We start from the raw sequence: 25150 nt of genomic DNA on the forward strand, positions 1-25150 counted from the left end.
TCCAAATAGATAAGGCAGTTTGTTTTCCCTGTACGCCCCACGAAGGTATAAATCTCATCAAACTTACCGCTCGGTTTAATGTGATGGCACCGCACCGGCCGTTTTAAATTTTGGTAGAAGCGTATCGCCCCTCGTCAGGTCAAAATTAATGCCTCGTAGCAGAAAAAAAGATAATTTACACCGCCCGAATGTTATCGTCAAGGTCTTACACAACAATCCCATCAAGCCTGTGCCCAAGGGAAATTTAATGGAATGGTCAGGGTAATAAAATAGCCTTGTACTAGCCCAAAAAAAAAAAAAAAAATTACACCATTCATGTGTTACCGTCAAAAGCTTACACAACAATTGGCCGTTTATGCCCATTTCTATGGTTTAGGGACTTGAACATTGTTTTCCTCCTTAATAGACAGCAGAAAATGAGGAGGATCGCAGAGAGCAGAAGATATATTCCCAAATTAATCCCTCTTAGAAACTCAACCACCTCAAGCCTGTCCCTGCCATAATGGGTGCACTCACATTCTTTCCTGATTTCCTCATGTTTGCTTGAATCTTCCTCTGGACTCAGAATGAAATCCAAGCTCATAGCCTCATCTTCCAGCAATATATGTGTAGTTTTGGATTGGAAGCCAGGCATAGATGCGGCAACTGCAAGAAACGTTTACACAAACTCATTAGGTTTCCATGATACCAAACACTTCCTGCTAAGTAATATAGACAACGCAAATCAAGAGTTTCATAGCTGGGGTTCTAATTTGAAAATCATCGTCTTTATCTCATTCAGGGGGCAAAAACTGTCCCCAGCTAATGAGAGAAAATAGTTGGACACAAAGTACGGTCTCAAGCATCACTATGTCAAGTATACAATTCAGAGCTCCCAGCAGTTTCTAGGGCAACCAAATATGCAGGTAGTTCGGGAACATGCTAAGGTCTCCATTTCTAGTACACCACATGTTCTCTGCATAAGCATTCAGGCACGTTGATAAGGTAATCTACTATGCAGCAAGAGAATGATAAGCACCAACACTCCAAAAATGCAGGCAATGTGAAAAAAAAAAAAAAAAGGCATAACTCTTTCGTCTAGAGCTCAGAAAGAAGTCCAGACATGTGAACAAGACAGTCCACTGCTCCACAGACATGACGGTTGATCCATCTGGTCATATCTTGCTGATCATAGGCAAAAGACACAAAACCATCTAGGCCTTTGGATGGACCAGTATGTGTTGTCCAGCGTTTGACTATTCAACATGTCAAAGTGAAATAAGACTTTAAACCCCATTAGAACTTAAGCAACAAGATAAGTTGCTCAAATTTCTCATCACTAAGAGAGATGCAATGATGGTTAAAGACTTAAAAGCAGTTGATTGAAACTACTTAGAAGTCTCTATAAAACTTAAAAAACATCTCTTTCAATCATCAAATTACCGACAGTGATCTTTGCGGCAATTGCCAAGACATACATATTGCAGCATCAAGGATATACAGATAACCATGAAAAAAGAACCTTGTGTATAGCAATTTTACCTTCATAACTCTCCCCAGGGGCTAGCATGCGATGGTAGTCACCGTATGTCCTGCTAGCATTCACCTACCAGAAAAGAAATGGGTGAAGTGTTTGGAAACAACAATTTTCTGACATTCATTAATATTCAACTAGATTTAATCTAGAACAACTCTTCCATATTCTATGTATTCTACAAAAATTTGCAACCACTGAAGATAAGATAACCCTATCAAAGATATGCAAGCATGTTTGGCCCCCCTTGTTTTCAATTCTCAGTTTTCATTTTTCAGTAAAAATAGAAAACTGGGTGAAAATAACCTGTTTGGGCTCAATTTTGTGTTTAATTTTCAGTAAAAACTACCAGACTTTTCTAAGAAAATCCAAAACTACATAAACTTGTTTTCAGTTTTTCAATGCAAAAAAATGAAAACACGAAAATGCGCTCGAAAACGCATTTCGTGGCACCGATAGTCAATTGCTTAAGTTGACTCTCCTTAAATGCTCAAAATGGTGTCGTTTCAATTATATGCAAACCCCTTCCAAAAAATGAAACGACATCGTTTTGAAAAGAGAGAAAAATTTCTGGGATTCCTAAATGTGACAGCCCAAACTACTTATCACTTTTCAGTTTTTCATTTCTCAAAATCACCCAAACTACTTATCACTTTTCAGTTTTTCATTTCTCAAAATCAGTTTTTAGTTTTCAAAAACTGAAAACTCTGAAAATTGAAAAATTTCTGGGATTCCAAACACACTCTTCAAAGTGTTTAGCACCAGTCATGGTTGACTGTAGCAAAGCTTTTAAGCTACAGACTGATGATCCACATGATGAGATAGCCTGAGTGCTTGGATGTAATGCACAATGATTAGAAGAATTAAAACCCATTGTCATGAAAAATTTGGACCAAAATGATCCAGTTGACTAAAATGGATGGAAAACATATTGACATAAATTCTTCTTTAGTATTAGAGGAGACATACCCTATAATCAATTCCCTTGATCATTACAGAGGCTGGTAAAGGATGCCCTTTGTCTGATGAGAATATCTTTCCATGAACTCCTGTCTGAAAGGTTAACATAATTCTGAATGAAAAATCTGAAAGCCCAACATGAAAACAATACTGACTGAAGCATAAAAATGGCACCCAAGTAAATATAAATGAAATTGAAAAAAGAAAATTTAAAATTTTCCATGAACAATGCTGTTTAAGTATATCCCAGCATAGTGTATTATTTAGTTTTTTGCAGGTTTCTGGCTTCTCCTTCAGAAGCCTACCCACACATATTTTATAATTTCCAGCCAATGAAGAAGCTGCTATCTTACCACCCAGCAAAATAATAAGGATGAAACCCTTCGATCTCTCCATTACATATTATAGAAAGCTTAGAATTATGAGTGTCTTATTGACAATGACTGTTTCAATAACACTGCTATTGCATGCAATGGCCATGCCTCAAAGCTACTGAAGACTATTATACCAGTTATAGCAGACCATGGATTGAATTACCGTACCATACTGGCATATACTAGCCAACCATACTGTACTAGCATCATGAAGAATTTAAACCTTGTAATAGATCACTACAAAGCCAAAACATTTAACATACTGCAATGTTTACCATCAATTTTTTGTATTCAAATAAAATACTGTAGTATTTACATAATAAAATTGTTTTTATTTCACAATATCAATTTTAATATCATGAACTGTATTAATGTACAAATAATGGTCATCATAAACCTAAAAAATGGTTGTAGTGCACAGATAGCAGTTATTATTTCTTATGCTGTTGTTTTTGTTAATATCACAAAGGGTGTTGGCCAAAACTGTTATAATTGCTATCACTATCTATGGCATTGTTTTTAAATGCACCACATACACAAAGCCAAATCAATACTATAATGTTCACAAGAAAAATTATTCTCATGTTAAAGGAGTTCATATGAGTAGGAATAGCCAAAAGGGAATTCACTGAGTACACATAAAAGACATAAAGTCCTGTCGGACAACTACTGTGAAATCCACTTCAAATCAAAGAGTCTGAAATTTCAAAGACAGATGTACTTTGCTTCATCAAATTAGAAACATACTGGAAATTTAAGCTGAATTAAGGATAACAACACTGTGACAGGCCATAACCATCCTGTCCCAATACTTGTCTTATATGCTAGCGGCAAAATGTTGCCTACACAGGTGAACAGCTACCAATATTTTCATAATGCAGAAAGTTTTTTACATTTCAAAACTGTAAAGGATTGTATGGCCCACTGGTGCATTCGTGGATGTGTCGGTTTTTCAAATATCTTTACCACTAACAAACATTCCAATTCCAATAGCTCTTCAATACACAAAAGCAGAGTTTCAGATTTTTGTACCAGTTAATAACATCCTTATGATGACATCATGATGGAAATGCCATCTCATAAAAGAAAACCCAGTAAATATAGAATAAATATTTTACCTTCACAAGACTAGCAACAAGATTTAACATGCTCATTCGGTTGTACTCCCAGATGACAGGAAGCTGCAAAAATAATACTAACAGAAAATAAGAAAGAATGATTTAGGTGATGCTATTACACAATAAAAGACATGTTCATGCAAATACAGATATTCATACAGAATTTCAAAATGGTTCGAGAAGCTTTCAACAAGGCCTTGCTCAACTCAAGAACAAGACAAAACATTGAAATTGAGCTCAAAAAGAGAGGACCAAGGCCTTATATTATATCCTTACAGCTCTCCTTTTTTGGAAAGAAAGTATGAAGTTTTGAATTTGACACCATGCTCATTATGGTAGCTAGATTTTAAGAGATCAATTAATATTGAGGCTGTGTTCATGGCATCATTAATTTGATTTTTAGTTTGGTATATTTTGATCTAGAATTGTGTTAGGGCCCAATTGACTTTTCCTTTTAAAAACAAATCATGGTGTAAGCATTAGCAGATTTTATTTTATGAGCATATTTTCTGATTTAATCATAGAATCCACTTCACAATTTTCCCTGCATCATTTCCACATCATGCAATGTTCTAAGACTTGACAGGGTTGACTGGGTCAACCCGCTTCACCCATGACCTGTAAGCCTACACAAGAAGGGTATCAGCCTTCAACCTGCACTTCCTAAAAAGGCATGCGATCTGCTATTGACTCTCCCAATTGACCTACTATTGTCTCTCCCAGTTGACCCGCTACTGACCTGCCAATTCCATCTGCTATTCAAAGACTTCTTGTTTGATTGATGTGATGGATATACTTAAGATTCTAGACATTATTTTGTAAATTCTATTTGTACTCTTCTTCAAAAAATGAAAAACTTATAGGGTATTTTTATTAGGTGCTAATATGTACATCATTTGTATTATTCTTTGAGCAATAACCTGTAACAATTAAACATCTCTCTATTTATGGTATAAACATTAAGCATATCATATAAATATAATTACATATTTTTTTCATTTTTATATTCTTATATTTTTAAATATTTCTACTATTCTTAGTATTTATTTGATTATTTATTTATGATGTCATGGATTAATAGGCTGATTCGTGGTTGAGTCAGTGTCTTGAACACCAAAATAAGTCAATGGCCAGGTGAGTTTCAGAACATTGTTATCATGTCGTTTTTATAGACCAAGGGATTTAATACCCTCCATTTTGAAGAAAGGAGAAAGAGAACAAAAGTGGCTTTGGAACAAGAGATTGGAAAGGGAAAGGAAAGGGGGAGAGAGGGAGAGAGAGGAGAGAGAGAGAGAGAGAGAGAGAGAGGAAAGGTAGGTGGATCTCTACCCGAAAGGGAGGAATTGAAGCTTCCTTTGTTTCTCTTTCATGGTGTATCCAGAGTTTTACCACATTATAACGAATAGTGGATAATATTATCATGAATCAAAGCAAATCTAACTTCTTGAAAGTGTACAGAACTAATGAGAGTCTCTTAAGTTTTATAAAATTCTTAATCAGTTGAATTGGTAAAAGAAGAAAATGCCAAATTTACCCGTTCCTAGATTGATTGTTGAGATTTAACCCCCATGTTAGATAACATGTATTTATAAAGGCACTGAAGTAAAATCCAATCTCATTGATATTATTATTTTGTTAACGAGCAAAAGATCAATATATCATGTAATTGAATCAATAACTGCCAATATTACCCAATTTTTATCCATAACTTGATGTTATCACTTCTTTATCCTCATTCTTTTCTAGAAACAAGGTAGGACCATTTTATATGCATGCATATACATGTTCTTTTGGTTGTAAATGATGATAAAGGTGTTATGAGAATATATGACTAACATAATGAGCCTGAAATTCGATGTCTTAAGATGATAGTGCAAAAAGTTTAGTTAGCTAATGAAGGAAAATGAATATTGCCAAGACTTTTTGAATATTCACAAGAAAATATAATGCACAAGAAAGATTGTCACACAGGTTTCATGGATATCATGAAAATAGTCCAGGAAAGTATGTTGATCATGATGAAAACATAGCACTGCAATAGCAGAAGATTTTATTAACAATCAGACCTCATTTGCTTTAGGCCATTTGTCATCACTAATTTCCAAGGTTAATTCAAAACAGCCCCCATGTATGTAGTTCCAATCTTGCATACCACCATAGACAGGATACCTAAAACAAACATTTTCCAAGAACAAGTTCAGAGAAGTAACACAATAACAAGAGCAAGTTTTTCAAAAATAATTATAGGAGAGGCATGTAACATGAAGTGTTAAAAAAAAATTAAAAAAAAAAACACTGAGAATAAATGCAGCTCCATCATACCATAAAGCCCCATTGGTAATCCCTCCTTCAAATTCTTTGCTCAAAGACATGTTGTAATGTGAGCGACTATACAAACTTGCCATGTGGCGAAATGTCTTGTCATCAGGGCATGCAACATACTGTGTTCTGAAATTTATATACGTTGAACAAGAAAGCTCGATAAACATAGAAGAAAGAATCATGAAATAGCTACTCAAATGACAAAGAATACATATCTTCACATCATTTTATTGTTAAAGAAGAGAATAAGGATAAGAATAATTTAAAATAAGCAAAATTACAGTCTTAAATGCATCATATGCATGCGTATCCATATTGCTTTCTAAAAACAACATTGGATGGTGCTCATCTAGTCTATATACACTAAAATGAAGGCTCTGCTTGTACAGAGCTCTCCTTGTGTATAAGTAGTATTTAATTCCACAGCTCAAGTGATATTTAATTCCACAGCTTGCAATTGTGCATGGGATCCACCATGAAGGGCAACAAATACTTCGGCAACCAAAAGGGCACTACAGGAACAGATATAGACTTTGGATTTACTTGTACTATACTACTTTTCAGTTGCAGTTGCAAATATTAATGCCATCAGTCACACAGACCATGCATGCATCGCTTGGGACATAAAATATTACATTGTTATGGTACACATGGAATACTGATATACCAAAAGTTAAAACCATGAAACTTTTCAAAGTAAAAGAGGCTGAGCTTTCTTGAATCCAAGATTGAAACCCCGTAGCTGACAAAAATACCGTGAGTTTGTTGCTGTTAGAAAACAGAGTATGTAATATGGTCAACATAGTATGTAATATGGTTATAACCATATTATTATAATCATATATATGAGCATCTTATCATGTTTAATGGTTATCCAAATACATTGTATCTAAATACCTATAAAAGCCCTTTAGAGGCTAAATGAAATATACAATCAATTTTTCCTCTATTCTCTTTTTGAACAGATTTTTTTTCCTCTACTTCTCTTCTTTTCTGTTTTTGAATATGGTATCAGAGCTTTGTTCCTAATCAAACCGCAGCCATCGCTGGTGCCACACGGTCCCCTTCTCTTCTCTTGGTTTCTCCTTGTGCTGTCTGCCTCTCTCTTGGTGTCGCTTAGCGCCGTCTCTCCTGCTGCTGTTTGATCTCTTTTCCTGCTGCTACTGTTGTTCAGCCTACCTTGCTACAGATCTATTTTCCTTGCAGCTGCTTGGTCTCCTGTGCTATTCAGTCTATTCTTTTGACAGATCTTCTAGATTTGCTCAATGGCCTCTTCCTCGAATGATCTGAAAACTACCTCTCTTGATACCAGTGTCAAATTTAATGGTGTCAATTATTTTTTTGGTCTCAGCATTTCACTACATGATGGGATCCCATGGAAACTTCATCACCTAGATAAGAACCTATTGATAGTGCTGATTTAGTGACATTTGCAAATGATAAGAGGCTAATTATGCTTTCTTACCTGGATGTTGAACAACCTAGAACCTCATATTGCTAACACTGTGATGTTTCTATCCACTGCAAAAGAGAAGTGAGATTTTTGAGGATGACCTACTTTCAAGAGAAAATGTCTCAAGGATCTACTCTCTCTATTCAGATATCTTTCTTTGCAGTAGGGGATCTCTCAATTCAGGAGTACTACAGCATTCTTCAGGAAAAGAGGACTGAGCTTGGCCATATCATCCTCTCACTGCTGGTGTTTCTGTTCTTCAACAGCAGCATCAAAAGTACTATTAGCGAAGTTCCTTTCTGGACTTAATCCCTCACTCTCTCATGTTCGAGCTAACTCATGGCTGATGATAGCATTCCCACCTTGAGCAACGCCATGAGTCGTGTTCTACGTTTATTGAGTTACAGCCACATCTTCTCCATCTATGGAGACCACTGCTCTTGCTATGGTACTCGTAGCGGTCCAGGGGGTCGCAGAGGTCGTGGACGTAGACGCAATTCTTTTCCATCATGTCCACATGTGGACGTTTAAATCATTCTGCTGAGCGTTGTTGGAAAAATTTGGAAAGCCTTCTGCCTCTCGTCCTGCTAGTGTTGCTTCTTCTATAGCTTCGTCTGACGTTGGTGCCACTCCTACCACTGATGACTCATTTTGGTTTTCGGACTGACTACGAGCGATTTCTCCAGTCCACCAATGCCTCCATATCTTCAGCTCCATCAGTTGTCTTCAACTCTTGGGATGGCTATGCAGTCACTCTAGTATGTCCTGTTATTAGATTCAGATGCTTCTTTTCATGTCACAGTAACAGAGATCTTTTTCTTGCATACACCCATTGTCTTATATGTTATCATCACTATTGCGGATAGCACTTCAGTTCCTATCCTTGGACGCGATACTATGAGGGTTTCTCCTACACTATTCTTACAGATGTCCTATATGCTTTAAATATCATTTGAATTTGTTATCTATTGGATGCCTTGTTAAATCCTTAAACTGCTCAGTTACGTTCTACCCTTCTCATTGCCACTTTCAGGATCTCAGCACGAAGAAGACGATTGATGGCAGTGTTAGATGGATGGAGTTTACTTACTTGCTATACAACATCTCCTGCTTGTGCCGTGTTGTCATCCTCCAACTCACCTTATCAGTGCATTATCATTTTGGTCATCCATCTACAGAATTCTGAAGAATCTTGATCTTCTTCTAAGTCTTCGATAGTTTTGAATGTGAAGCTTGCCAGTTAGGAAAACATCAAAGTGTCTTTTCTTCTTCGTTAGTAAGCGCTATTCTTCTCCCTTTACATTAATCCATTCGGATATCTGAGGTCCGAGTCCTGTTCTGACTCGATTAGGTTTTAGATATTATGTGATTTTTATCAATGACACACTAGGATGACGTGATTGTATCTCCTAAAATCGGTTTAAATCTTTTTTATATTTCAAAACTTTTATAATGAAATAAAAACTCAGTTTTCCACCTCTATCAAAATTCTTCGCACTGATAATGCCTATGAATACTTACATCCAGTTTTGTAGATTTTTGTGCTTCTCATGGTATAATACATCAGACCTCGTGTCCTTACGTCCTTAGCAAAATGGAGTAGCTGAAAGAAACATAGATATATTTTAGATATGGCGCGGACTCTTATGTTTCATATGAGGTACCTAAACCTTATATTGGGGTGATGCCATTCTTACAGCATGTTATCTTATAAATAGGGCTCCATAAGTATATTGGATGAAAAATCTTCATTTTCTATTCTTTATCCCTCTAAAAAACTCCTCTCTCGCCGAGTGTTTGGATGTCTGTGTTTTGTTCATCTCTTAGGACCTGACAAGATAAATTATCTCTTCAATCTGTTCGGTGTATCTTTTTGGGATATTCTCAAACTCAAAAAGGATATCGATGTTATGATCCTCTTTCTAAATGACACTGTCTCTGTTGATGTCTCTTCTTTGAAACACTTATTTTTTTCCATCTCTTCGAGTCATCTAGTGTTCCTCTACCGCCTATTGCTCCTAAAACTTTCATAGCTCCATCTTCTAGTATTTCTACTCCACCACCTTTGTAGATTTATACTCGTCGCGGAAAAGAGCTCCTCCATCTTTACCATCACCAACTATGTCATCTCCGTCTGAGTTTCCTACAGCCATCTTTCAGTTCAGAATTGCCTATTGCATTACGAAAGGATAAAAAATCTTGTACTTGCACCCAATATCTGTCTCTATAACCTTTGATTATCTTCTACCTTCTTTTCGATCTTTTGTGGGATCTCTATCTTCCATATCATTCCCAAGACCTATCAGGAGGTTCAATCTGATCCCAATGGAGACAGCCATGGATGAAGAGATGATGCTCTGTCAGTCGTGGCACTTGGAAGTTAGTTTCACCACTATCCGTGTTCATCCTGTTGCATGTCGATGGATCTTTACAGTCAAGTACCAACCTGATGCACAATGGAGCATTTTAAAGCTCATCTTGTCGCTAAAGGATACACCCAAATCTATGACATTGACTCCTTTGAGATTTTTTTTCCAGTTGCTTATCTCAACTCATTCGCATTCTATTCTCTATTGTAATTAATCAGGCTGAAAACTACACCAGATGGATGTAAGTAATGCCTTTTTATACGAAGATTTGTCTGAGATTGTTTATATGGAGCAACCTCCCGGTTATGTTGCTCAGGGAGAGAAAGTTTGCAAGCTAAAGAAGCTATCTATGGCCCAAGCAAAGTCCAAGGGCCTAGTTTGACAAATTTTGCCGGTTGTTAACAAAATTGGATTTCGTTGCAACAAGTCTGATCACTCAATTTTTGTAAAGCAAACATCTTTTGGATGGTTGCTCTTGCTGTGTATATAATGATATTCTTCTGACTGGTAGTGATCATGATAGGTTGTTCGAGTTAACGAACACTTAGAGAATTATTTTATCACCAAAAATTTGGGCAAACCACGATATTTTCTGAGAATTGAAGTGGCATATGGGTCGCAAGGAGTATTTTTTTTCAAAAAAAATATGCCATGATGGAGACGGGCTTACTTGGTTGTAAATCAAGTTCTACTCCTATTGATTCTCAGTTACCATCAGAGATTGATGATTCAGATGATGATTTTGAGGATGTCACTCGGTACTGTAAACTAGTGGAGAAATTTATCTATTTGACAGTCACAAAACTGATCTCTCGTTTGCAGTGGAGGTAGTAAGTCAGTGTATGCAAAAACCTAAGATTTGTCATTGGAATGCTGTGTTAAAGATCTTGCATTACATTAAGAGAGCCCAGAAAAGGTCTTTTGTATAAAGAAATGGATATTTACAAATGAAGCCTATTCTGATGTTGACTATGCTGGCTCGATGAGTGATAGGAGATCCACATCAGATTTTTGCATCTTTGTTAGAGAAAATCTTGTTACGCGAAAAAGTAAAAAACAAACAATAGTGGCCTGTTCAAGTGCAGAGGCTGAGTATAGAGCGATGGCTCACACAGCTTGTGAGATGATGTGGATCAATTCTTTGTTAAGAGAATTTGACGTTTTTATTCTAAACCTATGTGATGCATTGTGACAATCAGTCTGCTATATACATTGCAAACAATCCTGTCTTTCATGAATGGACTAAGCACATTGAGGTCGACTGTCATTTCATTCGGATGCTGTTCTATCAGGAATGATTGTTACTCCCAACACAATGTCAGAGGATAGTTGGCTGATATCCTTACTAAGGCTCTTGGGCCTACTCGCTTTTCTTCCTTATGTACCAAGCTGGGAATGTTTGATATATATGCTCCAGCTTGAGAGAGAGTGTTAGAAAACATAGTATGTAATATGGTTAACATAGTATGTAATATGGTTATAACCATATTAGATATAATTATATATATGAGAATCTTACATGTTTAATGGTTGTCCAAATACATTGTATCTAAATGCCTATAAAAGTCCTTTAGAGCTAGATGAAATATACGATCAATTTTTTCTCTATTCTGTTTTTGAACAGATTTTTTTTCCTCTACTTCCCTTCTTTTTGTTTTTGAACAGTTGCCACTGCATCAAGTAGCGGGTATTGAAGAAGGCATTTTTAAGGTGAAGATAGATAAAATTGTCATGGAAATGGGAAGGAAAACCAGCCATTCACGAAATGAGGTGGTAGCTGTCATTACCCAGACCTGGTTTAGTGGGTTATGGCTCGCGCCCACCCCCCGCCACGCATGCCTGGGCAGCCATTATAAACATTGAGAGTTATATTTTAATTTATATTTCTGTTTCAATATCTTGATACAATTCAAACAAAGTCCAACAAAGACCTAGGCAACTTTATACCATACATTTATAGCTCTAGCTACAATATCGTTTTTACTTATTTGACATAATTATCAACCCTTCTCTTAAAATGCTCAAAACTCTCAAACATTTGTAAGTTATATGTAACAGTTTTCCTAAAATACAGAAGACTTTAGGCATGACAATAACCAACAAGATGAATCAGCTCAAATAGAGTACCATGGCCTGTAAAAAGTAGCCCATTTTCATAGTAGCCATGTGATGGTAAACATCCAGCACTGCCAATCATGGGCCATAGTAATGATATATTGCTCCCAACTCTATCATGCTTTGATCTTCTGCTTCATTGGACCCCATCAACTAGCCAATAACTATGCTTGTTTCTGTACTACTCTACGAGGCCTTTTAGACTGTAATCCTCAAAATCAAAAGCAACTTAGAAAATTATATCAGAAAGCTCCGTTAGTTTACCTTCCTCCTGCCCCAGATATATTGTGGTCAACCCCACAAAAAAGATCTCAAGAAAGTAACCATCATCATAATGTAAAATTTGAAGTTATTGATTAAAATAAGAGCAAGAAGTGGATAATAGTGAAAATCCTCCTTGAGATGAACGTTTCGATAATGGTATTTTTCATTGCGAGGGGCTGAAATCGTTATAGGTTATCATAGTTAGATGAACCAGAATATAAAGGTGTTATTTGCCGTAAAGATATGCAGTTAATAAAAATTATATTTTAAGGATGGTTATTTTCTTTTAGAGGAGTAAACTTGCATAGAAAACTATATTATTGATTTGTGAAAAAAAAATCAGATTTATTTTTCCATAAAGCAAAATACATCAAGATGTTTCAAATGCTAGCATCTACATAGGGGGGAAAGGAAAGAAATAATAATTTACAAACAAGAAAATTGCTTGCATTACAGCATACCATGAAAACAAAAGACCACAATTTTTATGTTACTACCATCAGGAAACTTTACCTTCTAAATGCTTTGTCAAATATAATGATTTTTTTTTGATTCGGCTTCTGACAATTTAACCAAGATTTTAAATCTAATGGGATAAGGCATCTCAGTTGTCCCACAAAATGGGATGCTCTGCATACTGCCACATCTTGATCAAGTATCCTGGTATGTACTTGGGACGATTTCTCAATTAAAAAGGAAATTTAAAAAAATAAAAAGAGGAGAGTACATGTGAACTGAAGGATGATTTCTCCACTCTCGATCAGCATTTGCAGTTTTGCACCACTTGATCATCACCTATTTGCATTGAGATCGGTGCAGAAGGGTAAACAATGGAGCTTGAGATCCATGTGGTGGGTGATCGAAGGATGATTCAAGCAAAGGAAGGAGACTTTCATGTGAATCCACATGTACCACGTCTACTCCATCTATGCATTCAGGAGGAGAAAAAGCAAAAAAAAAAACAAGAAAGGCATGCTCTGTGACTCCTGAGTGCCTCCCTCCTCCCTCTCAAGCGGTTTGTGCTTTGCTCATCGTAGCAAAAACACGGAAGGAGGGTTCCGAGCAATTAAGCTTGTAAAACATAAGAGGGGTTTCCGAGCGTTGAGGCTCTAAGCCCATGCTCTCTACTCATCGTGGGAAAAACACGAAAGGAGAAGCCCACAAACCGAGCTTCCTCCTCCCTCCAGCGATGACACATCAACAGCACAAACAAAAAAAAAAGTAAGTCCTTTCTTCCTCCCGGCAATGACCGAAAGCCGAAGCATTGCCGGGGGGCAAAAAAACGAGGGCACATCGTAACCGGTATGGCCATTTTGACATGTGACCCAGCCAAGATGAAGATACAATAGCAAGAAGGGGAACAAAAGCAAGTTTCGGGGTCCCGCACCCATACCACATGCATGATCTCACTAGAAGAGATGGGATGGCCCCCGCCGATTGGGACTTCAATCCTTGACTTCTAGTTTGTGTTTCAATTAGGAATACTTGGTTCTAGTTATGGTTTATTTTGTTATTCATATAAACTTTTTAATAGTTTTATATGATGTGAATTGAAGTCTTCTGTGTCATGTTGTTCAACTTTTTGCTCCAACTCAAAATACTTGGTTTTAATTATGGCTTATTTTTTATTCATATAAAGTTTCTAATAGTTTTATATCATGTGACTGAATAGTTTTCTATGTCATGTTGTGTTTTGATTTTTAAGTCTTCTGACAGCGGACACTTGTCAGCTCAAACAACCGACTTCCAAGATATGCACTTTGTTGGAAAAAGAGTACTTGAATCAAAATGATTTGTATCCAACAAAATTAGAAAGTAAATTATTATGGTCATGTCTGTATGAGATAAACATACTAAGAATAAAAGAAAAAATGTACTCCGCACATCGCAAGGGTTATATGCTAGTAAAACTGAAACTAAAAGCCTAAGAATAAGTGCCCTGTCTTAACAAAGTAAAGATCGATTCAAAAGTGAATAACAAACTGACAGCAGTAGCATGCCATATTGGCACATGTGGAAGAACCTGTGCAACATGACTGCTTTCTTCAAGTCAATTTGTGGCCAAATAGAAACAAAAAGGTACAAATGAAATAGCAGACGAAGAGAACAGAAATTTATAACAAAAGAAGAGTTGCAAAAACGTAATTCTTGTTGTCTCTAGACTTCAAGTGGTTGCAGAAAACTTTCAAAAGAGATATTTTATGGCCACCATCAACCTTGTGGCATCTCTCCATCACTATTCTTATTCCTACCCTATGTCAATAAGTGTGTAGTGGAGAAGAGATTCAAAAGGAAAACGTCAGGGAAGAAGAAGAAGAAAGGAAAAACTGAATATCATACAAATACCAATTGTAAAATAAAACTGGTAGAAAAAAAATGACAAAAACATCCATCTAAGAATCACAGGATGATTACATTCTGCTAAAAAAATGATCTACGAAATTTACCATACCACAGGATCTCACCAAACTAACTTAAATTTAAACCACGTCAAACAACTGGATTATAGTTGAAGCAGCCCACAAGGGTGCAGCAAGGGATAATAACCATAGCAGTATCAGATTTACGTTAATTTATATTGTATAAGTCAGGAAAAAATTTCATATGCTCTTGTTGCTAACAAAGTCCAACATCAAACTTAGAAAGCAGCCTATATTACAGTGGCAATATTACATCAAGTAACATATAAGAATGCTCATAAAATATATTACCTTGTATCTTGAGAACCATCCCAAGGATAATTTGCAACAAGAGCACCCTGTAAAAAGTTTAATATTAACAATTTCACACCATAGGAAGCACCTGCTAATACCTACTTAATGAAGCAGATATTGACTGCGTTATTCCATAAGCAAAGATGAGCTATAACTAGTTCAGCTGGCCTAAAATGCCCGTCATGATTAACCATAACCAAAACCAATTTACTTTATAAAGTGAAAGAATTTTATGGATGTTTTACATATAACACAGCAAGAGTTCAATACTTTCCAGTGTGATATGTCCTTCGGGTGAGAAAACCGGAACTGTTAAGTGTTCCCCTGTCCTGGTTGTCCTGTGCATCGGACAGAAGCAACAATTCCCAAGAGGAGGAGGGGTTGTTAAGTGTGCCTATTCCCAACTCCATGCTCCTGGTCCTCTCTAATTCTCTTCCAGATGCTACTTTGAATTATGATCAACAATGAAACCATTACTTGCTCTCCAGCTCAATCACCACATACGCACCTTTCATGAATTTGCCATGTTTGATTTGGCCCAAAAGGTTGCCCAGTGCTCTGCCACTACTTATGGGCAGACTGGTAATCACCCTTTTGATTTTTCCAAACAACATTTTAGGGAGAGAAGCAAAACTAACAAATTTAAATATTATCTATTTAAATATTATCTATTTATCAACACTGAATGGATTAATTATGAGACCATAGCCCTACATCAAATACTCTACCTCCCTTCCACCTCATCCTTATCTAAAAGCTATGCCTTTCAGATCTATACATCAAATGTTACATTACAATTTTAATTAAGTCCGATGAATTAATAGACAACTTTTAACATTATGTGCCAGCTTGGTTTCCTAAAAGTTCCATCTAAACCTTCACAAGGTTTACCGACTATGACTGCAAAGGCAGTTTAATAAATTTGATTGCCTCTCAATATTTCTATGGTTTAATTGATAAACTTAAATCAAGGTAGAAACTAAACTTCAAAATATTTGGGGATGCAAAGTGATAGCATGAGATTGATATACATCATGTTTGACAGTGAAATACAACTATAGGATCATTAAGCAACCATGATTGTACAATACAATAGACCAGAAATGTAATTTTATGTTTCATGAAATGTGTGTTTTGGCTGCAAATGAAGTAGGCTTGAATTAGTTTAACAGAAAATTGTGTACCAGATTTACAAATTTTAAATTTGGAAAGACTTTTTGTTTCCTGCATGTTTGCATCAAAACATTCTCCAGAACTAGAAAACAATCAAATTAGGGCCAACAGTTGACTGCCACTGGTCTTCTATCCATCACTATTACCACTGCCCGTGGTGCTCCTGTTCTTCATTCGGTGGTAGGACAGGTTACAGAATCATGCAATTATCATCCATGCCATTTTCCTTCCAAGCTTGTGATGAATACCGGACTTATGTAAAATAATGGATACAGATTAGCATTTACAATCCCATAAGGTATCAGCAAAAATATGATTTTTATGAGAGGAAAAAAGTTCCCATAATCATCAAATTTCTTCTATTAGGGCAAGAACAATAACTACTGTTCAAAAAAAAAAAAAAATCTTACCCCATGTAAACTTGCAGAGGCTGTGAAGTGTCGCTCTTTTATCCAGTTCATAATTGCTTTCGTTTCAGGTTGTCGCAGGCTTACAATGTCATTCATGGGATAAAACTATTCAAATTCATTCAGTAATATTATAAATAAATGTTAGTAATAATGAACTAAAGGAAGCAAATATAGTAATCTAGCAGCAGACTGGAGCATGAAATAACTACAGAAGCCGTTATAAAATCATCAATATTAACATATTGTGAATACGAAAGTGCTCACTTGATCAGGAAAATCCCGATTTAGGTCCACATTATTTGCATTCCCACGTCTCCTAAGAGCAAATCCATCAGGATTCATAGTAGGAAGAACATGTAGGTGAACATTGTTTACAATCAACGTTGCCTATAAACACAGAAACATCAATTCAGAATATAGAGGTCACTAAACAAAGTTTTTAAAAGATGTTGCACGATAAGATATTAACCTTCTGATAAGAATAAGATGAAAAGTACAGGAGAGATTCCATGAATTTCTGTTGTATAAACTAAAATTCTCTAACTAAACAGCATAATCCTACAGATTGTATGTAATAAATTATAGCAAATGTGGACTAAAATTTTCTGAGCATTCATTTACACAATTAGAATGTCCGGCTATCTACCATTGGAAAAGGAAAAATTTCAACAGAAGGAATAAAAAGGGAAGAGCTGTACCAAGTGGATAAACAAGGTAGTATAAAAATACATAAATTGAATATTCCTGCATTGAGTTTGTCAATGCCATTGAATATCTGCACTTGTAAAGTCCCTGGAATTGGGGTAGCAGATAGCCAAGACAGGACCCACTTATCTCTCTGTCACCATAGAAGTATTACGTTCAAATATTCAAAGGTTATGAAGTGTCTTCCATTCATATTGTGAAAATTGTTGAAGATCGCACAAGTTATCACATAATAGAAATAAGATCCATGATGAGATCTGTGAGACCTCTGATTCTGTTTGATTTTCATCCAAAAACAGTTCTAATTGTCTTTCCACCAAAGAAAATGTAGACAAGAAGTTAGTGGTAACATTACTTAAATGAGGTATCCTCCTCTTTCTCCATTAAATTATCGGTTTAACATACATATACGTGTATACATACATACGTATATACGTGTATTCTACATGTACACACACACACATACATATATGTACATGTATCTGTATATATATGTATATGTACATGTATGTATGTATGTATGTATATGTACATGTATGTATGTATGTATGTATATGTATATGTGTATATATGTGTGTGTATACATATACATATATATATACACGTCTATACATACATATATATATATATGTGTGTGTGTGTGTGTGTGTGTATACATACACACACACACATATATATACGTGTGTGTATATATATATATATGCAGATGTATGTATGTATGTATATCTTTTGCTTGGTAGAGTTAACGAGGAGAGCTGGTTAAAATGTTCTAACAATGTTTTGACTTTTTTATAATGTAACTCTAGGCTTTCTTTTTGCATATATATATATATATTTTGTTTCTAGAATGCTATTTGCAGATCCAAAAAGCACAATACAAGCTGGAGATAAATGAATTAATTTCTTTTCCATCCTCTTCCCTCTACAGTCTGCTAGTTAATAAGATAACCTAAATTATCTCAAAAGGAATGTAAGGGCTCCCTATAACACTTTAAATGTTGTGGCTTGAAATCTGTGGCTGTTATGTATGCTATTTTAAGCCAACTCAAACAGTTTGGACAAGGCTTGACAGTGAGTTACGAAAAAGATAAACATCAATTTTCTTAACAAGTATGTAAGGACTCCCTATGACACTGTTTGAATATTGTGTGGCTTAAAATTGGCGGTTGCTATCTTTGCTACTTTGAACCTAACTGAAATAGTTTGGACAAGGCTTGATGGTGATGGTTATGAGTTTTCAAGGGGTGAGCATTATGATTATTAAACTAATCACTGACAGTGATTCATTATATAAATGAGGGCATGCAGATTAGCTTCTTTTTCCACCTTTTGTCTCAGTTACTGCTAGTTTGGAAGATATATTCTTACTACAAATTTAATCAGAGCTCAATTTTAACTTTGATAACTTTTCTTTCTGTTGATGGGCAATTACCGTCAAATCAACCAGCCATTGCAGCATAACTATGTGTCGCATGTGAGTATGGTGATCGTTAATCAATCATTTGACCACAACACTGGTGTCTAGGTGTGCATGTTGGCAGGCATGGCTGCATGACTGCGCATGCATGTGTTCCATCTATCCGTTACTTAGAGTATAAACACAATGCCAGCAGGTCGATAGCTGTCCCTAAGTAGGAACACAACAAGAACCGGGAAAACTAAACAATCTAACTGAAGACCAAGACACTAGATTCCACAAACCACATTGACATGAAGCTTATTAGACATATCGATGTACCAAAAACTTCAACAGTGATACCCCACAGCCCTTGTCCATTCTATCAGGGTAGGCTCTAGAGTCTAGAGAGCCAATACTTTTATCTATCCATGGCAATATCCCTTAGAAAGCAATTAAATAACCAAGACTAATAAAAATATTAAAATTTATATTTCTATACTGAAAAAAAAAAAAAATAACAAGAAGAAGCCTCGTGAGAGGGCAGGATTTCTAGAGAAAAAGGGAAGAGAAAAAGTTACCAGTGGATTCTTCCTATAGTTGTTGCACAGCCAATTTGCAAGAAATATAAGTAGCTCTCTCCCAACAGGTTCATCACCATGCACGTTTCCAATGAACTACAATATCCATTTGGTAATCTTCAGTGCATTTTAGACATCATAACAAGAGTACAGAGTACAATCCAAGGGCATCACTCATAAGAAATGCACAGATCCACATAAATGCAGTCAGAAGATGATATTGGCAGTCTCAGAGCAGTCCCAGGGTCAAATTCAAACAAATATGTTACTTCATTTGCTCATCTCTCCACGGTAGAGAATTATGTCACATGCCACTACTCATATATAGTCACATAAACATGACAAAATAAGATATACATCAGAATATGAAAGCATAGATCAAATTAGTCTCAATATGATTTAAAAAGTCATGGGATAACATAATTTGTTGAAAGCAGATTTATGTGCAGAACTGTCTTTCAGAACTAAGGTCAACAAAACCACCAAAAAAAGCTAGCACACAGGTAAAAAAAAAAAAAGGATTATTTATTTCATCATTGGGATATTAACAACACAATGAAAATAGCTATTCAGGAAAGGGGTGGCAATTAAGCACATATCTGATCCAATAATTTGATGGACTAGCTCCCCTCAAAGTCAACAGATAGAAACATACAAATAATGAAGTTACAATGTAGATAGATACATATATAACAATGCGATCTCCAAAATCACTGAAGAATGAACCATCATATTCAGAGGTTGCTGTTGAGCAATCCTTCGACAAAATTGTGATGGTGGTGTTTTGTATCACTTGCAACTTACATGAACCAAACGACATTGCAATCTATAGCAACAAAAGAAGAATAATTGTTGTCGAAGTCTTAATGCTTAACTTCCATGGAGTTGTCTGACCCAAATATGGGAAACATTGCATGGTATGCTTACGCACAAACTACCGCAGATGACTCCAGTGCAGCTTCACATACTTCTCATAGACCAGTGATAGGAAAAGATGAGAAGGTTAAGATTAAGATTGACAATAGGTTCGGCCCGAAAACAATTTGCTTAGTCCTCCGTACATAAAACTTGTGCCACAAATTCAAACTCTATGGTCAGGCTTAGGATTGAAAAGCTGGCCCATATTACAAAAATCCAGGATACTGAAAAATCTTCAAACCAAATCTCAATCAAATTATGCTTAAAGTTTACTAGCAGCTAAATGACATAATTTATCAACTGACACCTCAACTTTTCAAGAAGAAATAAGAAGTGTCCTGTAGATATTTTTTCAAATGAGTGATGGAATGTAATACACAGCGATTTGAGCCAAACTTGTTCACCTTTCCATTAATATAATATTCAGGTAAAAGCAATACAAAGATCAAAATGATCAAAATTTTGGTGACATGACCAGCATCTAGGATAGATACGAGTTAATAGAAAGTGAAATATTCCCAAAAAACACTAATTCCAACATATTTTAAAGATATAAAAACTGAAGTTTCCAGAGAAAAAATCACATGAAAGAAGATAAGTGAAGAAATTGCATTAACATATATGTGATTGAAGTCAGGTATAAAAACCAAAAAGTAGCATCTAAATTGAACCACCAATCAATGTCATATTCTTTCCCAAGCTATCAATTAGAATATGTGAATGCATATACATAATTTGACAGATTTTAAGCTGATTAATGGAAAGAGAAAGAAGGAAAAAAACAATTTCACTGGAAAGAACTGGTAATTCACATGTTTACCAAGATCTCCTTCACTCTGTAAAGATGGCAAATGGTCTTGAACAGAATACACATCAAAATTCAAATACACACATATATGCACGCACGCGCACACATATATAAAGGACATTCTCGCATGAATATCTGGTATTAAAAAAATAAATAAATAAATAGATAAGAGAAAAGGATGATTAAAGATCACTAACCTTAAATGCAGGTTCCGCTTCTTCCTGCCCAGGCTTGTCAGAAATTTCCAGCACCCACTACATGCAATAAGCAAGAGAAATTAATATTTTTACCAAAATTACATGCTTTACACTTTCAGATAAAGAAAGACAAAATAACCCTTTTATTTTCAACGAGATTACCAGTGGTATCCCTTTCACGCTCTTACCAATGCTGGTAGCAGGTTCCAACAATCCCTCCAAGAGAGAAGAAAAAGAGGTCAGCATAGTTAGGTAAAAGCTGACATACCAGTGGAGAAAAAAAAATGTTATCATCATTTAATATGTGATTTATGTAGTAGGCATCTCTTATTTTGGCACTCTAGCACAAAGAGTTGGTATTTATGGATGTATTTCTGAATAGCAAAGTTCCAGTAATGTCCACAACGTTTATGGCATTGTAAAACATCATAGTGTGAACATTTGATTCCCATTCTAGGTTTTATCAGTTACCTGTAACTCCCATTAAGAAAAAGCTGGCAACATCAGCATCAAAGTTCAAATAAAACATACCTGTATATCCTGGAAATATTAGCACATCTTTGAGTAAATTCCTTCATGGATTCTCAAGTTCAGAGTTACTCATATACCCATGAGTCCTGGATTCCCTGAAATACAATCAGGCATCAACCTTTAGATTTGGTCTGGTAAAGGAAATCCAGGAAAAAAAAAAAAGGATAACAGGAGAATAAACAAAAAAATTCTTATGCAAGACATACGATATCCGAGGCTGGCTCTCTTCAAACAGATGCCGTGCAAATACTCCATGAGCACGGTCCATATGACCTGACAAATATACAATGAGTTGTTAATGTTTTCCAAGTTCACGAACAAAGACATGCCTTCTTTCAGAGCACACATCGATCACACAACATAACTCTTCTGCAAAGAATTAACAATCAGTTTAAGGCTGCTTCATCACCACTTGTTGGTTGATGTTAACAATCATCGGAGAATGGAGTTGCGGACAATAATATGTCGAACATATGAAATCATATCTTTGTCCTTTTTTATTTTGAGCGGAGCATTTTTCATTAGACCATGAAACAGTACGGGAAGAGGGAAAACCTCAAGAGGAAAGAAAAAGGCGGATGACAACACCCAAGACGGCAGCCTAGAAAACCAGCCCTCAGTCACCTGACCACCCGTTAACCTGGAGCCAAGAGAGTCTGGCTCCCGTCAGCCACCACATCGAATTGGGAAGACCAATCTCTGCCTTGAACAGGGTGAACTTGACTCGTTTTTGCCAGATTCTCAAGCCCATTCGTCCATAAGGCTCTTGAGTCTTCATACATAACTCATTAATAGGTTGCTTCCCTTGTAAAAAAAAGGAGCATTACCTTCCGACCAAACTACCCAGCAAAGTGCTGTAACAGCACAGTCCCAGTGGCTTCAAACTCTGATCGAAACTTCTTGCTTTTCTTTTCCTATTGCTCAGTTGAACATATGTACTTTTTCTGTGACTCTTATGGTAATTATTTTGAACAACAAGGTTTATAAGATTAGCGGACAGGCGATCAATCAGAAAAGGAAAGATGTAGCACGCCAAAACTAGCAGTGATCAATAAACCCATGCTCTTTCTATGTTTCTTGCCTAGATTACCTAAACCAACGCCTTTCTTAAGTGAAAGTGCGAGATTTCAGGTTGTTAACCACGATCAAGATTCCAAGAATAGCGCACAAAAACCCTGATCAGCGGATTTTCTTGAATCCGTTCGTCCGCTTGAGATTCGTTAAAGATCTTAAAAGCCAGATACTAAATCCAATTCTTGTTGACACTTGAGCTTTTAAAACAGACAAAAACTAGAAGGCAAGCAAGCGAAATTTGACCGACATCCCAAGTTTCTAGTTGCGATCGAAGATGAGAAAATTAACTTACGAATCTTGGGGAATAAAAACCCGCGATCAAGAACGCAAATAAACCACCAAAAAAAACAAAAAAAAAACCCACATAAACCCTAATCGATGCGTTTTCTTGATCCGTTCGACCCGCAGATTCTATCCCACCACAAAACAAATGATTCCAATTCATAGATTTAAAAAAAAGGGAAAAAGATAGAAGAATAAGAAAGCGATTTCCGCTTCACGTGGAAATCGGACGGAGAACAAGAAAATTTGGAAAGAAATCCAGAAAAAAAAAAAAAAACAAAAAAAAGAAGAACATGAGAATTCTAGTTAGATAGAGAGTACTCACCGCCTCCTCTGGCGAAGGTCGCCGTCGGACGGGAGAAAAAAGAAAGAGCCAAAATGAGCAAGGACAGGAGCGAGAGGAGCTCCATGGCGAGCCCCATCATCAGAGTTTTCCTTGGCCTTTTATAAGTTCCCCGTGACCGACATAATTATCGCCGCGATAACGGCCTCCGCTTGATGGAAATAGCGTGATGCCGATATCTAGTTGCCCTATGACTTACGATATAACCGATACATAGGATATATCGTTTGGACGAAAGCCGATATCTCCAACCGGTTGCATTTACCAGACGTCGTCTCCTTTAATATGATGTAACGTTTCCGAATCTGAAGATCCTTGTATCGTATGGCAATGCCACTCCCATATCTTATAGCTAACATCCAATTTTGTCACATTACAGAAATTGCTTGCAAATAGTATTGTAGAGAGCTTGCGCTCGGTCACAATTATAAAACATGATCATAGCTTGGTTTTTCTCTTCACATGATCACAAATCATCTATGCCTTTGCCACATGATCACAAACTTTTGTTTTAACTTCATATGTGTCGCATGTATGTAGCACAAGCATAATAAATAATGTACTTTTTTTTGCTAAAAAATAAATGATGTACTTTTAAAGCCTGCTATAAATTATAACATAACAAATATGATAATTGTAATCAGCATACAATGACCTCTTTTAAAGCCTGCTATAAATTATTACATAACAAAAATGACAATTGTAATCATCATACAAGGACCTCTTTTAAAGACGGCTATAAATTATAACATGATAATTAGTTACTAATCTAATGCATATTTCCAGCTTAGTATTCATCAACATGAGGTAAAAATAACTAAACAGAAGTATGGGGCATCATCTACTTCCAAATAATTACTAGTCACGTGCTTCAAGTTATTAAGTATGTGAAGGAACAATTATATTAACTATGACTTATTCTAATGGTCACATCTCTCTACTTAGCAACTTGATATTCTGAGTTTGATTTTGAAAGATGCATCTAAAAGGTATTCACCTGGAATATGTCGAGCGAAAAACAATTCATAGATCCTTAAGCAAATATTTAATGGTTCTTATTTTATAACTTCTAGTCATCTAGATTACTAGTTTAAACATAGTATTGTTTGCACAAATAAATGAGAAAGCTAATTATTTTTGCTCCTTATTCTATTTTAGTGAACCACCCTTGATGTTATTTAGTAAATCATGTTCTAGTCATAGATGCTTATTGTAATAACAATAGTTGAGAATTGAGGATTCGGATTATATCTTTCGTGTAAAAAATGGGTGATTTTTTTTACTACGTCAACCATTGGATCACACTTCATACATGTCTCAAGCACTCTAATCACTATCTTCCATCTGTCTATACAAATATTGAAGTGAATGTTATGCGATCTAATAATTGACGTCGTAAAAAAATGTGAATCATTCTTTCACACAAAAGATACAACCTGTAATCGAACATTGAATGCTCAGAAATAATAAATGATTTTTTTAAATCTGTTAACTTGATTTCTTAAAAGAATGTAGAAAAATAAAGGAGTT

The 25150-nt window shown here is 35.9% G+C and overlaps 1 protein-coding gene across 1 annotated transcript; it reads right to left on the bottom strand.

Annotated features, from left to right (window-relative positions):
• Positions 1 to 156: 156 nt before the first annotated feature.
• Positions 157 to 23755, bottom strand: LOC105040298 (carboxypeptidase SOL1). Its single transcript, XM_073254868.1, is given in 16 exon segments — positions 157 to 645; positions 1522 to 1585; positions 2483 to 2566; positions 3966 to 4028; positions 6032 to 6134; positions 6288 to 6413; positions 15200 to 15246; positions 16786 to 16890; positions 17050 to 17172; positions 19468 to 19563; positions 21391 to 21447; positions 21553 to 21583; positions 21922 to 21973; positions 21976 to 22016; positions 22128 to 22194; positions 23603 to 23755. Coding segments are annotated over 16 exon segments (1470 nt in total). The 5' UTR covers positions 23703 to 23755; the 3' UTR covers positions 157 to 334.
• Positions 23756 to 25150: the final 1395 nt, after the last annotated feature.

Source organism: Elaeis guineensis, chromosome 3 (assembly GCF_000442705.2).
Source record: "Elaeis guineensis isolate ETL-2024a chromosome 3, EG11, whole genome shotgun sequence".
Classification (NCBI taxonomy): Eukaryota; Viridiplantae; Streptophyta; class Magnoliopsida; order Arecales; family Arecaceae; genus Elaeis; species Elaeis guineensis.